Below are 15,360 nucleotides of genomic sequence, written 5' to 3'. Positions count from 1 at the left end.
TGACAATATACAGGCAATATACAGCCTTTCCCAATTTGGAACCAAACTGTTGTTCCATGTCCAGCTCTAACTGTTGCTTCTTGACCTGCATACAGATTTCTCAGGAGGAAAATAAGGTGCTCTGGTATTCCCATCTCTTGAAGAATGTTCCACAGTTTGTTGTGATCCACACAGTCAAAGGCTTTGGCATAGTCAATAAAGCAGAAATAGCTGTTTTTCTGGAACTTTTTTGCTTTTTTGATGATCCAGCAGATGTTGGCAATTTGATCTCTGATTCCTTGGCCTTTTCTAAATCCAGCTTGAACATCTGGAAGTTCATGGTTCATGTACTGTTGAAGGCTGGCTTGGAGAATTTTGAGCATTACTTTTGCTAGCGTGTGAGACAAGTTCAATTGTGCAATAGTTTGAGCATTATTTGGCACTGCCTTTCTTTGGGTTTGGAATGAAAACTGACCTTTTCCAGTCCTATGGCCACTGCCGAGTTTTCCAAATTTGCTGGCATATTGAGTGCAGCATTTTAACAACATCATCTTTTAGGATGCTTCTGCCTGGATTCAAATGTGGGTGTGGGATTCTGCTTGGATTCAAACTTCTGCCTGGATTTAAATGGGGGTGGGGGTGGAGGCCGCAGTGCAGAAGCTTTGTCACTGGAGCCAGGAGATGAACTCCCAGCCCAGACTCTATCCCCTATTTGCTGGGTAACTTTAAACAAATTGCATGCTCTTCCTGGGTTTCAGTGTCTCTCTGTAAAACGAGGGGTTGTGACAAAGTCTACTCAGGATTCTAGAATTCTGTGAGGATGTTAGCCCCTGGAGGTACTTGGGGTAAACTTAGGAGAGGCGTGGACACCGACTCAAGGATCCTGAGAACCAAGGCAGAGACCTGAAAAGAAAAAGAGAGAATCCATGGAGTCAGAGGTCCCATCCTGTGAGGCTTTAGAGCTGGAACCTCAGGCAGAGGAGGCAGGGGGAAAGGAGCCAGGAGATGGCTTGACAGCTCTATCAGCCAGGAAGCCCAGGGAAGCATATGCTGTGTCCAAGGTCACTGGAGGGCCTCCATCTGCCAGGAGCCACTTGCCAGGCATCTGCCCAGCTGGGGCTTACACCAGGGCCCCTCTGTCCCTCAGGCCTCCCCATGGCTGTCTGCAGAGGGGCAGCCTTGGCACGCTGGATGGTGGAGGGATAGAAACCAGTGTTGCCCCCTGCTGCCCCTCCCCATATAGGAGACCTGGCAGGCATTACCCTGGAGAGCCAGCCCAGGGCAGTTGGCCTGGCAGAGGGTGCCAGCAATTTCAAGAGTCACCCCCTGTGCCTGTGGGACTTGACATAAAGCAAAGAATAATACCTCTGAAAAAGGAGAGAAGATCTCTTCAAGGTAGTGATATTCATAGCAATGGCAAGAAATATTCTGTCTTCTGTTTGTCTAAGCACCTCCTCCATTGCTGCATTCGTTGCCTTGGTTGGATCCTAAAGAGACAGGCAAGGTCAGGAGGGTGGCTCCCACTGAACCCGTGTGGCAGCTGAGATTCAGACATGTCAAGGGCCCAAGGTCACAGTGACCCTGTGATATGGCTTAGGGAACTGAGGGTCTCAGTGCTGGGCTCACATAGCGCTTGGTCTAGAGAGCAGGGTGCAGCCAATAGCTGTTTGAAGAGTTGAACACAATGGTCCTCTCAATGAGGGCTTCTTTACCCACACGGCTAATTCTTGGAGGGACGTGGAAAGACTTATGCTGGTTAGGGAGAAGACATATGAAGAATTTCTTTTTGAATAATCATTCTTGCTCTGCTAACCTCCTGTTTCTGTGATGTCCCACTTTTTTGTCTCAGGAAGTGTATTATTTTATCATCTTTAAAATATAGTTGATTTATACTACTGTGTTAGTTTCAGGTATACAGCTTAATGATTCAGTATTTTCTCAAATTATATTCCATTCTAGGTTATTACAGGATAATGGGTATAATTCCCTGTGCTTGACAGCAGGGGTTCCCAGCCTCTAGGATCTAATGCCTCAGATCTAATCTGAGGCAGAGCTGATTTAATAATAATAGAAACAAAGTACACAGTAAATGTAATGAGCTTGAATCATCCTGAAAACCATCTCCCCACACTGGTCCATGGAAAAATTGTCTTCCATGAAACTGGTCTCTGGTGACGAAAAGGTTGGGGATCACTGCTTTTCAGTATATCCTTGTTACTTATTTATTTTATATACAGTAGTTTGTGTCTGTTAACCCCATCCTCCAATCTGTCACTTCCCTTTATCTCTGCCCTTCAGTAACTCCAAGTCTGTTTTCTATATCTGTGAGTATATTTCTGTTTTGTATATAGATTCATTTGTATTATTATTTAGATTGCAGACATCAGTGATATCACATATTTGTCCTTCTATGTCTGACATTCACTAAGCATAATATTCTCTAGGTCCATCCACACTGTTGCAAATGGCAATATTCATTCTTTTTACAGCCGAGTAATATTCGTTTTATGTGTGTGCATATATATACACATATACCTTCTTAATCTAATTTTCTGCTGATGGACACTTGTCTTGTTTTCATGTCTTGGCTATTGTAAATGGTGCTGCTATTGAACATTAGGGTGCATACGTTTTTTCAAGTTACTGGTTTTTCTGGATATATACCCAGGAATGGAATTGCTAGATCATATGGTAGTTCTATTTTCAGTTTTTTAAGGAACTTCCACACTGTTTTCCTCAGAGGCTGCCTCATTTTACACTGTCACCAAGTGTGTATGAGGCTTCCCTATTCTCCACCTGCAATGTCCTCTTTTTATGGAAGCATGAGGAGCACAGGATTTGGGGATGTAACCCCACATCTCCACCACAGTATTTTAGGATCTCTCAGGAAAGTAGAATTTTGCTTTTTCGTGCAGCATAACAATACATGTCCCAGATCTCTTGCACTATGAGACCTTCATGATGCAGTATAAATGCAGGTGCTTGAGACCTAGACGTCCAAGTGTGACCTTGAATGATCTCAAAAGCTCTACAGCTTCAGATTGCCCAGGTGTCCATGGATCAGTCTCCACCTGGCCTCCCTCCACAGGAAATTTGTGAGAATCAGATGGAGTTGGGGATATTCCAAACCTTCAAAAGGTCAGCCTCAGTCGCCTGTCTCCTCCAGGCTTTCAGGGGCACCAGGGCAGCGGCTGCCCTGGGCCCAGCAGCCTGAAGTCAGGTAGAACAGGAGGTCTGCTTCTGGTCCCTTCCCCTTCTTGGACCATGCCTGTCATTTTATACCAGTTCATTTGAAATAAATATTATATAGATTATATTTATTTTTTATTGATATATAGCTGCTGCTGCTGTGTCTCATCAGTCGTGTCCAACTCTGTGCGACCCCATATACGGCAGCCCAATAGTCTCCTCTGTCCCTGGGATTCTCCAGGCAAGAACACTGGAGTGGGTTGCCATTTCCTTCTCCAGTGCATGAAAGTGAAGTCACTCAGTCGTGTCTAATTCTTAGCGACCCTGTGGACTGTAGCCAACCAGGCTCCTCCGTCCATGGGATTCTCCAGGCAAGAGTACTGGAGTGGGGTGCCATTGCCTTCTCCGTGATATATAGCTTACATAACATAAAATCCACACTTTTAAATGTATGATACAGAGGATTTAGCATAGTCATGAAGTTGTATATCTGTCACCACTTTCTAATTCTAAAACATTTTCATCAATTCCATGCCAACTAGCAGTCATTCCCTATTCCTCCTTCCCCCCAGCCCTTGGCAACCACTAATCTGCTCTCTATCTCTATGATTTGCCTGTTCCGGACACTTCATACAAATGAAATCCAGTATGTGGCTTTTGGTGTCTGGCTTCTTTCATTTAGCATAACACTGTCAAGGTTCATCCATGTTGTTGCATATATTAATACTTCACTCCTTCTTCTGATTAAATGATATTCCACCATATGTATCAACCATACTTTTTGTCCATTGATTTGAGTCATTTCCTCTTTCTGGCTGTTGTGAACAGTGTTGCTATGGACACTCCTGTGTAAGTTTTTGTTTGAACATCTATCTTCTACTCTTTGGGGTAAATACCCACCAGTGGAATTACTAGGTCATTTGGTAATTCAATGTTTTACTTCTTGAAGAACTGCCAGCCTGTTTTCCACAGCAGCTATACCATACTGTTTTACATTCCCACCAGCAACACCCAAGGGTTTCAATTTCTCTGCATCCTCACCCCCTGTTTATTATTATCTGTGTTTTTTATTAGAGCCATCCTAGTGGATATGAAGGAGTATCTCATCATGCAAAATATACATTGCATAGATGTTTAACCTGCAAAACCCAAAAATGTAGTCTTACTTTGGACCTTCCATAGGTAGAACAGATACAAGAGGGGCCTCTCCAGGTGAAATGGGGAAAGAGGCCTGAGCCCACAGCCCCTGGCAGTCCCAGGGGCCAGTTCTCTGGGTGCTTTGAAGACCACTGGGCTCCATGCCCTCCAAGCTCTGGGATCTCAGTGTAACCACCAGAGACTACCAGCATAGCAGATGCCTCCGCCCTCACTCCCATCCTGGTTGCCTTGAGAGCCTTCGCAGCGTGTGGCCAGATTGTGGGTCTGCCCTGCGCTGTGCTGGGGTAGCCACAGTGAGAAGGAGTCCAGTGGCTGCATCTGTGGCTCCAGCTCTGCGGGCAGCCTGTGTAGGAAACAAGGAGCAAGCAGGAGATGTACTGCCACCGCCTCCCTTTCTGTGTCCAGGAGGAAAGGTCCTGGCTTTTGCTGACAGTGTGGAAAAGCATAGTGGGTGATGAGATTTTGAAGCCAGGGGATGTTTACCAAACCCCTCAGCCATAAGCAGCTCTCAGAGCACTAACCTGGAGATCCAGAGAGGGTGGCTGGAACACTCCCAGGCCCGTCTTCCACCTGCTGCTTCTCTCTGCATTAGCGTTCTAGGAGCACCAGGCACTCTGCAGCTTGACAGGTGGAATGTTCTGCCTTCTGGTGTAGTCTTGGCAGAGAGAGGATTTTGCCCAAGTTCTGGTCTGTAGGTTGCATTGCTTTGCTTTCCACAGCTGTGAGAGGCTTGAGTCATCAGACACAGATTGTTCTGTTCCCTTGGATTTTTGGATAGCTTTCTTCTTTTATTGATGGCTAATTCTTTGGAGGGGGGCGAGGATAATTTATGGTACATACAAGGGCTTTCACTTAGCTAGCATATTAGATTAACCCAAGTGCCTGGTTTCTCCCCCGTGACTCACTGATTGAGTAAAATGCCATCATGTCTCGCTTTGAAGAATGCAGCTTCCTAATTTTACAGATGGAGAAACTGAAACCCAGGGGTTCTAGTCATTGAAAGGGAAGAAAGCGTCAATTAGGACTCCATCATTTCATTCACAGCCCTAGAATCAGAGAATGTTGGATCCAAAACTGTCTTGGAGACCATCTAATCCAACCACTTGGTCTATCACATGTGCCCGTTTAACCCATTGTGTTACTAACAGTTGTGTGTTGATTGTGTTTATTTTTATGAAGTTCCCCGGAGGGTGGTGTCCCCTGAGTTTCAACCTAAGCCATGGCATGCTAAGTGGTCAAGAGAGTAAGTGACCGGTGGAGTCCCAGGAGGAAAGGCCTGCAGGGCAGACCCTAACACAAAGTGCAGTGTATGCATGGGGACAAAGCAAATGGCTGGGCAAACAGCCTTTGCAAAGACATGGGAGCAACAAACAGGGCTTTCCTCGGGGGTCAGCAAGCAGCTGAGAGCTGGCTGGACAGGGTAGAGACGAGAGGGCCTTGAATGCCATGGTCAAGAGTTTTGCCCTAGGCTGTTCTCTCCTTCTGAGATGGCCTACACTCTGTCTATGGAGTGTGTTTCTCTCTAAATAAATCCAATTCTTACCTAAAAAGAAAAAAAAATGAGTTATGCCCTAAGTTTTACTTAACTGGGGGCCTCTGATGAATTTCCAGGAGACCCCATGCCCTTTTCTCCATTGTTCCTGGGCTGCCCTGCTTGCATTCACGCTAAATTGTGTCTGACTCTTTGTGACCCTATGGACTATAACCCACCAGGATCCTCTGTCCATTGGATTCTCCAGGCAAGAATACCGGAGTGGGTTGCCTTGCCTTCCTCCAGGGGTCTTCCCAACTCAAAAACTGAACCCACATCTCTTGTCTCCTGCATTGATAGGCAGGTTCTTTACCACTAGCGCCACCTGGGAAGCCCATGCCCTGAACCAGGCCCTTCTAATTTTTTGATAACCTCCTAACCGGTCTCTCTGCCTCAATTCTTCTTCCTTTCCAGCTATGGTCCACAAAGGTCCCCTATGCAGGACTTTCTAAAATGCAGATCTGATCATGTCCATCCCCATTTTAAGGCCCTTCCATGGCTCCCTGTTGCCCATAGGACAAGATTCTGGTTTTCGTGGCACTGTGTGGTCTGGCCCCACCTCCTTCTGCAGCCTCACTCCCGCTGTGCCCCTCCCTGCCTCCACTAGGTCCCCTAGTTTCCCCAAGCAGCCACGCTATTCTGTTGAACTACTCACTGCCTTTGCCCAGGCTTCTCCAGCCCTCCCATGCACTTTCTCTGCCTGGTGAACCCCTGTTAACCCCTTAAGGCCCAGTGTAAATTTCCTTTGGAAGACTTTCCCTGACCTTCCTGAAGCCACTAGTATGCCTTGAATGTTTCTCTTTCAAAGCTCACATTGCACTGCAATTACCTACCACCCAAATCTTGGCATTTCCCATTTTTGTGTGTTCATTGTATGGCGGGCACTGGGCTAAGCCCCCATGCATGAATTATCCCATCTCATCCTCACAGTAGCCATATGAGGAGCTTTCTGTTATACTTACAGATGATGAAGCTGAGGCTCAGAGAAGTGGCCTGACTTGCCCAAGGCAGGCAGCTAGAGGATAACAGAGCTGGGATTTGAGCCCAGATCTCTTAGACTATTTCCGACTCTTTCCATCTCCCAAGCTCCCATTGTTGGGTGTGTGAGGGACTGATGAAAGGGGTTGCCAAGGTGTGGGCAGGATGGGAAAATGGGGCTGGGCTTACCTTGAGGTGGAGGTGATGGGCGACTGTCAGCCCAGTTCCCCACATTTAGGGGTTTCCTTTCCACCTTCCATTCCAGTGGCCACCTGGGGATAGGCCTGCAGGACTCCAGGCCAAGCAGTTGGCATGGCAACAAATGCCTTGGCAACTTACCTCCTCTCTGGGGCTCAGAGGGGAGGGAGGACCTGAGAGAGCACAGGGTGCTCACCAACACTTCTGGGCTAGATCCTGGGGAGGTGACTCCCTTTGGGCCTGGGTATCTTCTGCCCTCCCAGAGGGACTCCAGCCTGCAAGGTCTCATCCCAGCAGGGGAAATGCCACTTCCACCTCTGTCCCGGATGAATGGCTGTCTTTGGCCTCCCAGGAGACTGTCGGCTCCATCCAGGTACAAATGCCTTCCCCTTCCCTCCTCCTTCCCCAGGCCAGAGAGGAAGGAAGAGGGAGCAAGAGAAGAGGGAGGTGTGGGATTGGTTGCCAAGCAAGGTAGGAATGGAGACAAAGCCCTCATTGTACAAGGCCACACGTAGCTCCAAGGCAAAGCAGGCCTGGTGCCTGCCTCCCAGGACTGGAGCCTAGAGCTCCACCCAGGCTTTGTGAGCTCCTTAGCAACGCTCACCAGAGTTAGCGTGGAAGAGTGAGGCCTGGCCTCAGCTCTGAGTCCTGCCTCTGCTGAAGGTCCTCCTGAAGGCACAGCATCCTCCCAAAAGCCAGAAGTGATGATGGGAGAATGGCTGGTGAAGCCAGGCTGACTGGGGCTAGAGGCCAGGGTCTATTGGACATGCAGCTGTGTGACCTCTGTTATCAAATGTGATAACAGATCCTGCCTCGAATGATTTGTATTTGGAATAATGGGCCAAGGCACATAATAGCACTCAGCATGGTCACCCGGTAGCAGACAGAGGAGCTCAGTCAATGACAGATGATCAAGGGGGAGATGAACTGGAGCATAGCACTGACGTACATACATTCCCATAAGATAGCTAGCTAGTGGGAAGCTGCTGTATAGCACAAGGAGCTCAGCTCCGTGCTCTGTGACAATCTAGAGGGGTAAAATGAGGGGTGGGGGGTGGGGAGGGAAGCTCAAAAGGGAGGCGATATATGTGTGCATATAGCTGAGTCACTTTGCTATATGGCAAAAACCAACGCAATATTGTAAAGCCATTATCCTCCAATTAAAAAAAAAAAAAAAGACAGGATCCCTGAAGCCCTTGTCCACCCATGAGTAAGGACAATCAGCCCCTCCCCCATGCTCCTGGTTGAGGCCCTCCTGTGCCTAGGAGGTGTTAAGACATTGGTGGCCTTCCTGGCAAGTATGGAGGAGCACCCTTGTCCCCCCAGCCCCTGTCCCACGGTTCCTCCTCTGAGGGCCAGCCCTGCAGTTCCAGGAGGCCTTGCCTGGGTGGCTGAGGCATGGTGGGTGGGATGCATTGCCAAGCCAGGTCGAGCAGCTCAGATAACAGGTAGGGTGCCGGCGGCTCCTGTACCTGGCACCTGACACCTCTGGGCAGACAATGCTGGCTGTGTCCAGGCCTCCAGGGAACAGACCATGTCTGTGTCCCAGCCAGGAAACAGGCCACCTCAGCAGCACCTTTGTCTGCTCAGGAGGCAGCCTCGCCACTGGCCGGGGCGGCTGGGATCCTCAGAGGCCCTGATGTGGGAAGGGGTGGTGCCCTGGGCAGGGCATCTGGGCTTCATGATCCAGCCTCTCAGCATCTGTTGTTGGCCTGGCTCAGGTGTTGGCCCTGCCACACTGGGGCAGGGACTCAGGCAGTCCCTTCCCTCTCAGATTCCTCATCTGCAAAGGGACTAATCACAGCACTTCCTCATAGGATTGTTGGGAGGAGTCGATGGGGTAATGTACGTAACGTGGTTAGCACGGGGGCTTGGCGTGGAGCAGGGCTTGGCAACTGCTTCTCTCCCAGCATGGAGGAGGGTCCAGTGCACAGTGTCCTCGGCCGAGTCCTGTAACCCAGGCGACTGCCCTTAGTCCCTGCTCTGAGTGTGGAAGGAGGGGACTAGGGTCTCTGGAGCTGGCACAGAACTAGCATGTTGGCTGCAAAGAGTCCAGGCCCATTCCCTGCCCCGGCCTTCAGGAGCTCTGGGCTGAAGCCCAACGCAGGCCTCCTCCTACAACAGCCAACACCAGCCCAGCATGGGGCCTCTCCCTCCCTTAAACCTCTGTAGAGCTGCCCTCGGAACCCAAGCCCCTACCCAAGAAAGGGCCGTAGGGATCCTCGGGCAGGAGCCCAGATCTGAATCTCCCTACCCACTTGTCAAGAGGGCCGAGGATGGATCTCCACAGGCATGGTCCCTTCCTACTGGGTCCAGCCTACAGTGATGCTCTGAACAGGTGTCGGGCGGGGCGGGGGGTGGGTATCTTCTTCTCCCATCTGTCTCCTTCCTCATTTGCTTTGAGCCTGTGCCCTGAGTTCCTCGTGCATCCCAAAATGAGCATGCGCATTTGCATGGATGGGCACAGGCATACCTGTGTGTAGCATGTGGGCAGTGGAGGTGGGGCGGGCAAGGGCTGCATGTTCTGCATTGTGGACAGGCCCCCTGAGCATGTTCACTGAGTCCTGTGCGGCACGCCTTGGAATGGCAGGGATGCGGTACCTTTTCACGTTCATGTGTATCCATATGTCTTTCTACATGTATGCTGGTGTGTTGGTCTGTCTTGTCTCCCCTGTAGACGGGAAGCCCCAAGCCTCGCACCAACAGGCACCCTGGGAAGGACGTCAAGACTAGCCCAGCCTAATCTGGGCTTCCTGGTGATGCTCCAGGAGTCCTCCAGCCTGCAGTCCCCTCCAAGGAGGAGGGTGGATTGACCAGCACAGGGGTGGGGGTCTGAGAGTCAGGGGTCCAGGGACCCTGGCTCACAGCCAGACTCAGTGCTGGGTTGAGCCAACCAGGAGGCCCTGCCCCAGTGTCAGTGTGACCTGGCGGGAGGCCTTCGCTCTTCTGGGGCACCATCCACTCATCTGAGGACACGGGGCTGGACTGATGATTTCTGGCCATCCTGAGGCTCTGACGATCGTGATTTTAAGTTGGGTGGTGGGAGCCTGCTAAATTCACTGGTGGAGGCAGTCGTGGGCAGAGCCTGGGCTGCCAGCCCCTCACCTGGTCCCGGGTGTCCTGCTGAAGGGTGAGAGAAGCCATGCCGGGCAGCGGCCCCAGCGAGAGGATGACGTGGCCGGGCCCGGCCCTCCCCACGGCCCCCCCAACCCGCCCTCTCTCCTCAGCCCCGGGGACACCGCCCATCCCGCCCCTCACCCGGACCCGCAGCCTCATGGCCATGTCCCTGCCAGGCAGTAGACGGGCCTCTGGTGGATCCCGCAGGTGAGTCTCCCCCTTGCCCAGATCCTTGGTCTCTGAAAGTTGGGGGAGGGGGTCTCTGCCTCCAGTCTACCACCTACTTGTCTTGGAGCAAGTCATTGCCCCCATTTTTCCCATCTTTAAAATGGGCTTGCTGACCCTTGCCTCAGGAACTATTTAAGGGCTCAGATGACACCATGGATAGAAAGGTTCTCTGAAGACTTAAACCACTGGATCCTTCCCATCATTAATATTGTTGTTCCATCCTCACAAAGACAGCATGTAGCCTTCCACCTGGGCTCACCCAGACTCCACATATGCCCCTCCTCCTGCCCCTACGCCTGCCTGCCCGTTGGTCTCCACCTCCATCTCAATTCACGCAGGACCCTTTCCCTCTGGGCTTGGGGGACCCTGGACGTTGAGGACCCTCGCTAGGGGTAGCTGGGCCCCACCCGTGGCCCACAGCCCTGCGCAGCCTCCGCCTCTGTCCTGGGGAGCCAGGAGGACCTGCATCCTGGTTTTCCATCTTCATTTGCACTGTCTGTTCTGTCCCCCCACCCTCCCCTCTGCTTCTCTCCCCGGCGGTGACCCCAAAGTGGGGGCCCTCTGGGCCGCAGCGGCCTGGCAGTGTTCGCCCAGTGTCCGCAGCTGCCCACCAGCCAGAACGAGCACCTGCCTCTTCTCCCTGCCTCCAGGCGCACCTCTCCACCCGTGAGTGTGCGGGATGCCTACGGCACCTCTTCTCTCAGTAGCAGCAGCAACTCAGGCTCCTGCAAGGGCAGTGACAGCAGCCCCACGCCCAGGTAACCAGCCCCTCCCTCCTGCCTCCCAGCCAGCGGGGAACCTGAATGCCTTGGGGCCTGGGGGGTGTGGGTGTTCTAACCATACCCAACTCCAACACAGTCCCTGGCATGTGACCTTGAGCAGGTCCTTTCTCTCTGAGCTTCAGTTTCCCATCTGTAAGACGGATATGATCATACTCCGCTGCACGTAACCAAAGACAGTGGCTGAGACAAACTAGGGACGATGCTTTCAGAACAAGGGGCCAGAGGTGGGCGACCCCCTAAAGTGTCGAGGACCCCACCTCCACCATCCTTGGTGTACAGCTGGCTCTGACACCTTCAGGCATCAGGTCCACGGCCAGGGAAGAAGAAGGCAAAAGGTCAACCCTCCCTCCCCTCTATGCCAGGCTCATGTTTTCTGAGACAGGACACTTTCCCCAGTAAATTCTGTCTATACTGTGCTGGTGGGTGCCAGGTGTGACTGACTGGCTTCAGGGAGAGTTAGTGGTTCTGAGTGCAGGGCCACCTACGCAAAATGGGAGTTCTGTTGGGGAGAAGGCAGAAATCTGTGAGTTGAGGAGGCTAGGCCGTGGTCTGCTGGTGGGATTGGGGTGCTCCCCACCCTTGGATGAAAACCTTGGCCCTCCCGCCTCCTCTGGGTGGGAATTCCTCCTCCTTGGCACTGGTGGGACCTGGGTGTGCTCACCACACATGCACGTCTGCACCACCCCATGCAGGGGAGTGTGGCTGCTGGGAGTGGTGCATGTCCAGCCTGCCTCCACCTCAGGGTACAGCTATGAACAGTCGATGTTACAGTCGATGCACATCTGGGCTCCCATGTGCCTCTAGAACGTGAGTGGGCATGTGCAGATGGGAAGGATCCACCTGCATTTGTGTGAATGTGTTCATGAGCTGGTGTCCTAGAATAGTTGACCCTGGTCCAACAAGGGGGTTGGGGCACTGACCCCTTGTGCAGTTGAAAATCTACATATAACATTTGGCTGCCCCAAAACATCACTGCCTACTGTTGAGCAGAAGCCTTTATAACATAATCAGTTGATTGGCACATATTTGGTGTGTTATATGCACTATCAACAATATGCTTACAATACAGTAAACTAGAGAAAACAAAATTTAAGAAAATTATAAGCACAAGAAAATATGTTTACAGCACTGTATTTAAGATCATGTGAAAAAGAAATTCATATTTAAGGTATAATGATGCATGTATTGATAATAATACATATTGATAACAAAGAAGCAGCAATAAGATTGCTTCACGGTAGCCTAGTCTATCTAATGAATGAATTGTTATAAAAATTTTATGGCATACAGTATTACAGTCATATTCATAATATGGTATGAGAAACGTTGTTACATTTTTCTAAAAACCACTTACAGTGATGACAGGCTGATATGCAGTTTCTCCAATTACAAGAGAAAGGCATACTTACTTGTAGGGTAATGGGATCCTCTGAAAGCACAGTTGTAGAACAGTAAGAAAACTTACACACTATTAATTTTATATTAACTATCACCCACCTTGTGCCAGGGAGACAGGCTACCACTTCGGTACCTGCCTTACACAGAATGAACGTTTAGGTGATGGTGATGATGACGACACAGAGCCAGCTCATATGGTTCTTGCGGTACAGTGATTAGATTTCCACACCGAGTCACTCACATATACAACAGATAAGTCCTTGCCCACCAGGCAGGGCCCGGGATAATTACATGGAGAGGGAGGCTTCTCCCTGCCTCAGCTTTGTTTTGTGGGATGGGAGACTGAACCATGGGCTGCAGCGCTGGGATGGGGTTGACAGAGATGGCATTGCCCTGGGTGGTACCAAGCTTGCCACATGCTTTGTGACGTATCTCCCCACCCCGAGCTAGAGAAGCCCTGACCTCCCCACCTCGAGGCTATGCTCTTCCCTCAGAAGAACCTTAATAAACCCACCTTCCAGAAGGGCCGCGTGTTCTCGTGCCCACAGGGGCACAGGAGAAGGCCTGGCCTGCAAGGCGCTGGAGGCAGGAATGGGGGGCCGGGCACCCGGCGGGAGCTGGGCACCAGGATGTGTGGGCGGGGCTCCAGGGTGAGTGGGCGGGGCACAGGGATGGGTAGGCGGGGCTCCCTCGCTCCTGGCACAGCGCATGGCCAGGCCCCTTCCTCGCTCCCCGCTGACGAGCGCCCCCTGGCAGGCGCTCCATGAAGTACACGCTGTGCAGTGACAACCATGGAATCAAGCCCCCAACCCCGGAGCAGTACTTGACGCCCCTGCAGCAGAAGGAGGTGTGCATCCGGCACCTGAAGGCCCGGCTGAAGGACACGCAGGACCGGCTCCAGGACCGGTGAGTGGGAGGCCAGGGCCCGCGGCATCTCTGGGAGGAAGGAGTGGCTGGGGGCTCCTCTCTCCCGCAAAACCCCACCCGTCCCTTCCCTCCCTCAGCTACTCCTTGAAGGTTCAGGTGGCTGCTTAGAGCCAGACTGAAAGCAGTTTCCCTGGCCGCCTCGTCTCCCCTCTCACTCCAAGGCAGTGCTCTCTCGGTCGGAGCCTGGCAGCCCCTTTTGGCAACTTCTCGTGCCCTGGCTTCTTTCTACCTGGGGAGTAGGAGCCCAGGGCATTCTTCTCAGCTGACCTGCCCATCGCGGAGGGGGGCACGGGGGAGAGCAGGGTGGGAGGAGAAACAACCTGTTAACTCTCCTTGGCCTCCTCCCAGGGGGTCACCAGGGGCTCCTGACCCACTGTTCAGGCCCAGGTGCCTTCTTCCTCATCCATTGCGAGGAACCTTTCTCTGAGCGCCCACCCAGCCCAGGGGTCTCCTAGAGACCCTGTGAGCCTGTCTGAGCTCATTCTCCAGACCTGAGGGCCAGTCCTGACCCTCCCAGCCTTCACCTTTCCAGGCTGGCAGCTTCATCTTTATGATGGAAACCTCAGGGCTGCCCTCTGACCTTTGCATCACCTACCCATCTTCTCCAAACTGTATGGATTCAGATACACAGCTAACTGTGAGCTGGACAAGGTGCTGTGCAGGGCACTGGGGGATCAGGGCACCATGACGACTCCTTCCTTCATCTTTTCTTTTTTTAATATGACAATTTTATTGAGATATAATTCACATACTATACAATTCACTTATCTAAAGTAAACAATTCAGTGGTTTTTTAGTACGTTAACAGAATGGTGCAACCATCAAGAGTATCTAATTCTAGAATGTTTTCATCATTCCGGAAAGAAACCCTGTTCCCAGTAGCAATCATGCCCCCATTTCTCCCCCAAGAACCCCATCCTTGGCAGCTGCTAATCTTTCTCCCTCTGTGAATGTGTCTATTATACACACACACACACACACACACACACACACACATATATATATATATAAAATAAGTAAGACAGACCACATCTTTCTTGACCAGAGCTCTGCCAAGTAGCCCATTCAGTCTGTATTTGTTGTGGTTTGGAACTTGAGGAGGTCACAGGCGGCATTCTGTGGGCCTCCTTGTCTGCAAGAGCCAGGATTTCTATTTCCCATTTTCTTCTCAGTGATGCCCTGGGTCTGCTTGGCCCTTTGCTCTGATGTCCTCAGGGAGCAGACAGCTCATTTCCCTGCTGCCTTTCCAGGACTGCCCTGCTGCTCAGAGCAGGCCACCTGCCCTGTGTGCTTTGGGCAGGATGCCCTGCTTTGGATGTGCCTGCACCTCAGCTCCCCAGCCTCTCCACCCACGACTCATGCAGCAACTTGGCCATTCTCTGCTTACTGTATTGTCGCCCTCCACACATGCTGCGAACAGGGATGCTCTCATTCCCGCAGTAGCCTGCCTGCTCCTCAAAGATGGATTTACACGCTGTGCTTTCATACCCTGTATCCCCACTTCCAAGATGCCCTTTCCCCCCATCTCACTTCCTCGGCAAATTTATCCTTTAAGACCCAGTTCAAATATAACATCCCACAGCCCACCTGAGACCGAGACAGGGCTGGGAAGCCACAGCTCTGGGGTCCTGCCAGCTCCAAGGAGGAGTGGGCCCAGCCCAGCTGATCACGCCCAGTCCCTTCTTCCAAACTCACCCTTCCTCCCAGGGCTCAGCGTCAGTGAGCAGGATTACCCTAGGGTGAGCCCTCCACCCCGAGGCAGGAGGAGTGGACAGTCTTCTCCGCACCTGTGGGGGCTCTGAGCCCCTGCAGGTCCCCGCTGTCACCCCACCTCCATTGCCAAGCTGTGCGCTGCTGGGCAGCCCTTCCTTCCCT

At 51.7% G+C, this 15,360-nt stretch overlaps 1 protein-coding gene across 2 annotated transcripts in view; it reads left to right on the top strand.

Annotated features, from left to right (window-relative positions):
• SNPH (syntaphilin) overlaps positions 1-15,360 on the top strand; it is a 42,622-nt gene that overhangs the window by 22,959 nt on the left and 4,303 nt on the right. Inside the window, exons 3-5 of one of the 2 annotated variants that reach the window (XM_069548232.1) lie at positions 10,261-10,357; positions 11,029-11,136; positions 13,315-13,464. In XM_069548232.1, the coding sequence (XP_069404333.1) occupies positions 10,308-10,357; positions 11,029-11,136; positions 13,315-13,464 (308 nt within the window). In that variant the 5' untranslated portion in view covers positions 10,261-10,307. Of the gene's footprint in view, positions 1-10,108; positions 10,358-11,028; positions 11,137-13,314; positions 13,465-15,360 lie in introns of those variants that run through there. The other variant, XM_069548231.1, reaches the window with a different exon arrangement.

Source organism: Ovis canadensis, chromosome 13 (assembly GCF_042477335.2).
Source record: "Ovis canadensis isolate MfBH-ARS-UI-01 breed Bighorn chromosome 13, ARS-UI_OviCan_v2, whole genome shotgun sequence".
NCBI lineage: Eukaryota > Metazoa > Chordata > Mammalia > Artiodactyla > Bovidae > Ovis > Ovis canadensis.
Note: the sequence above shows the minus strand (reverse complement) of the source record. Positions and strands in the feature narration are given on the sequence as shown.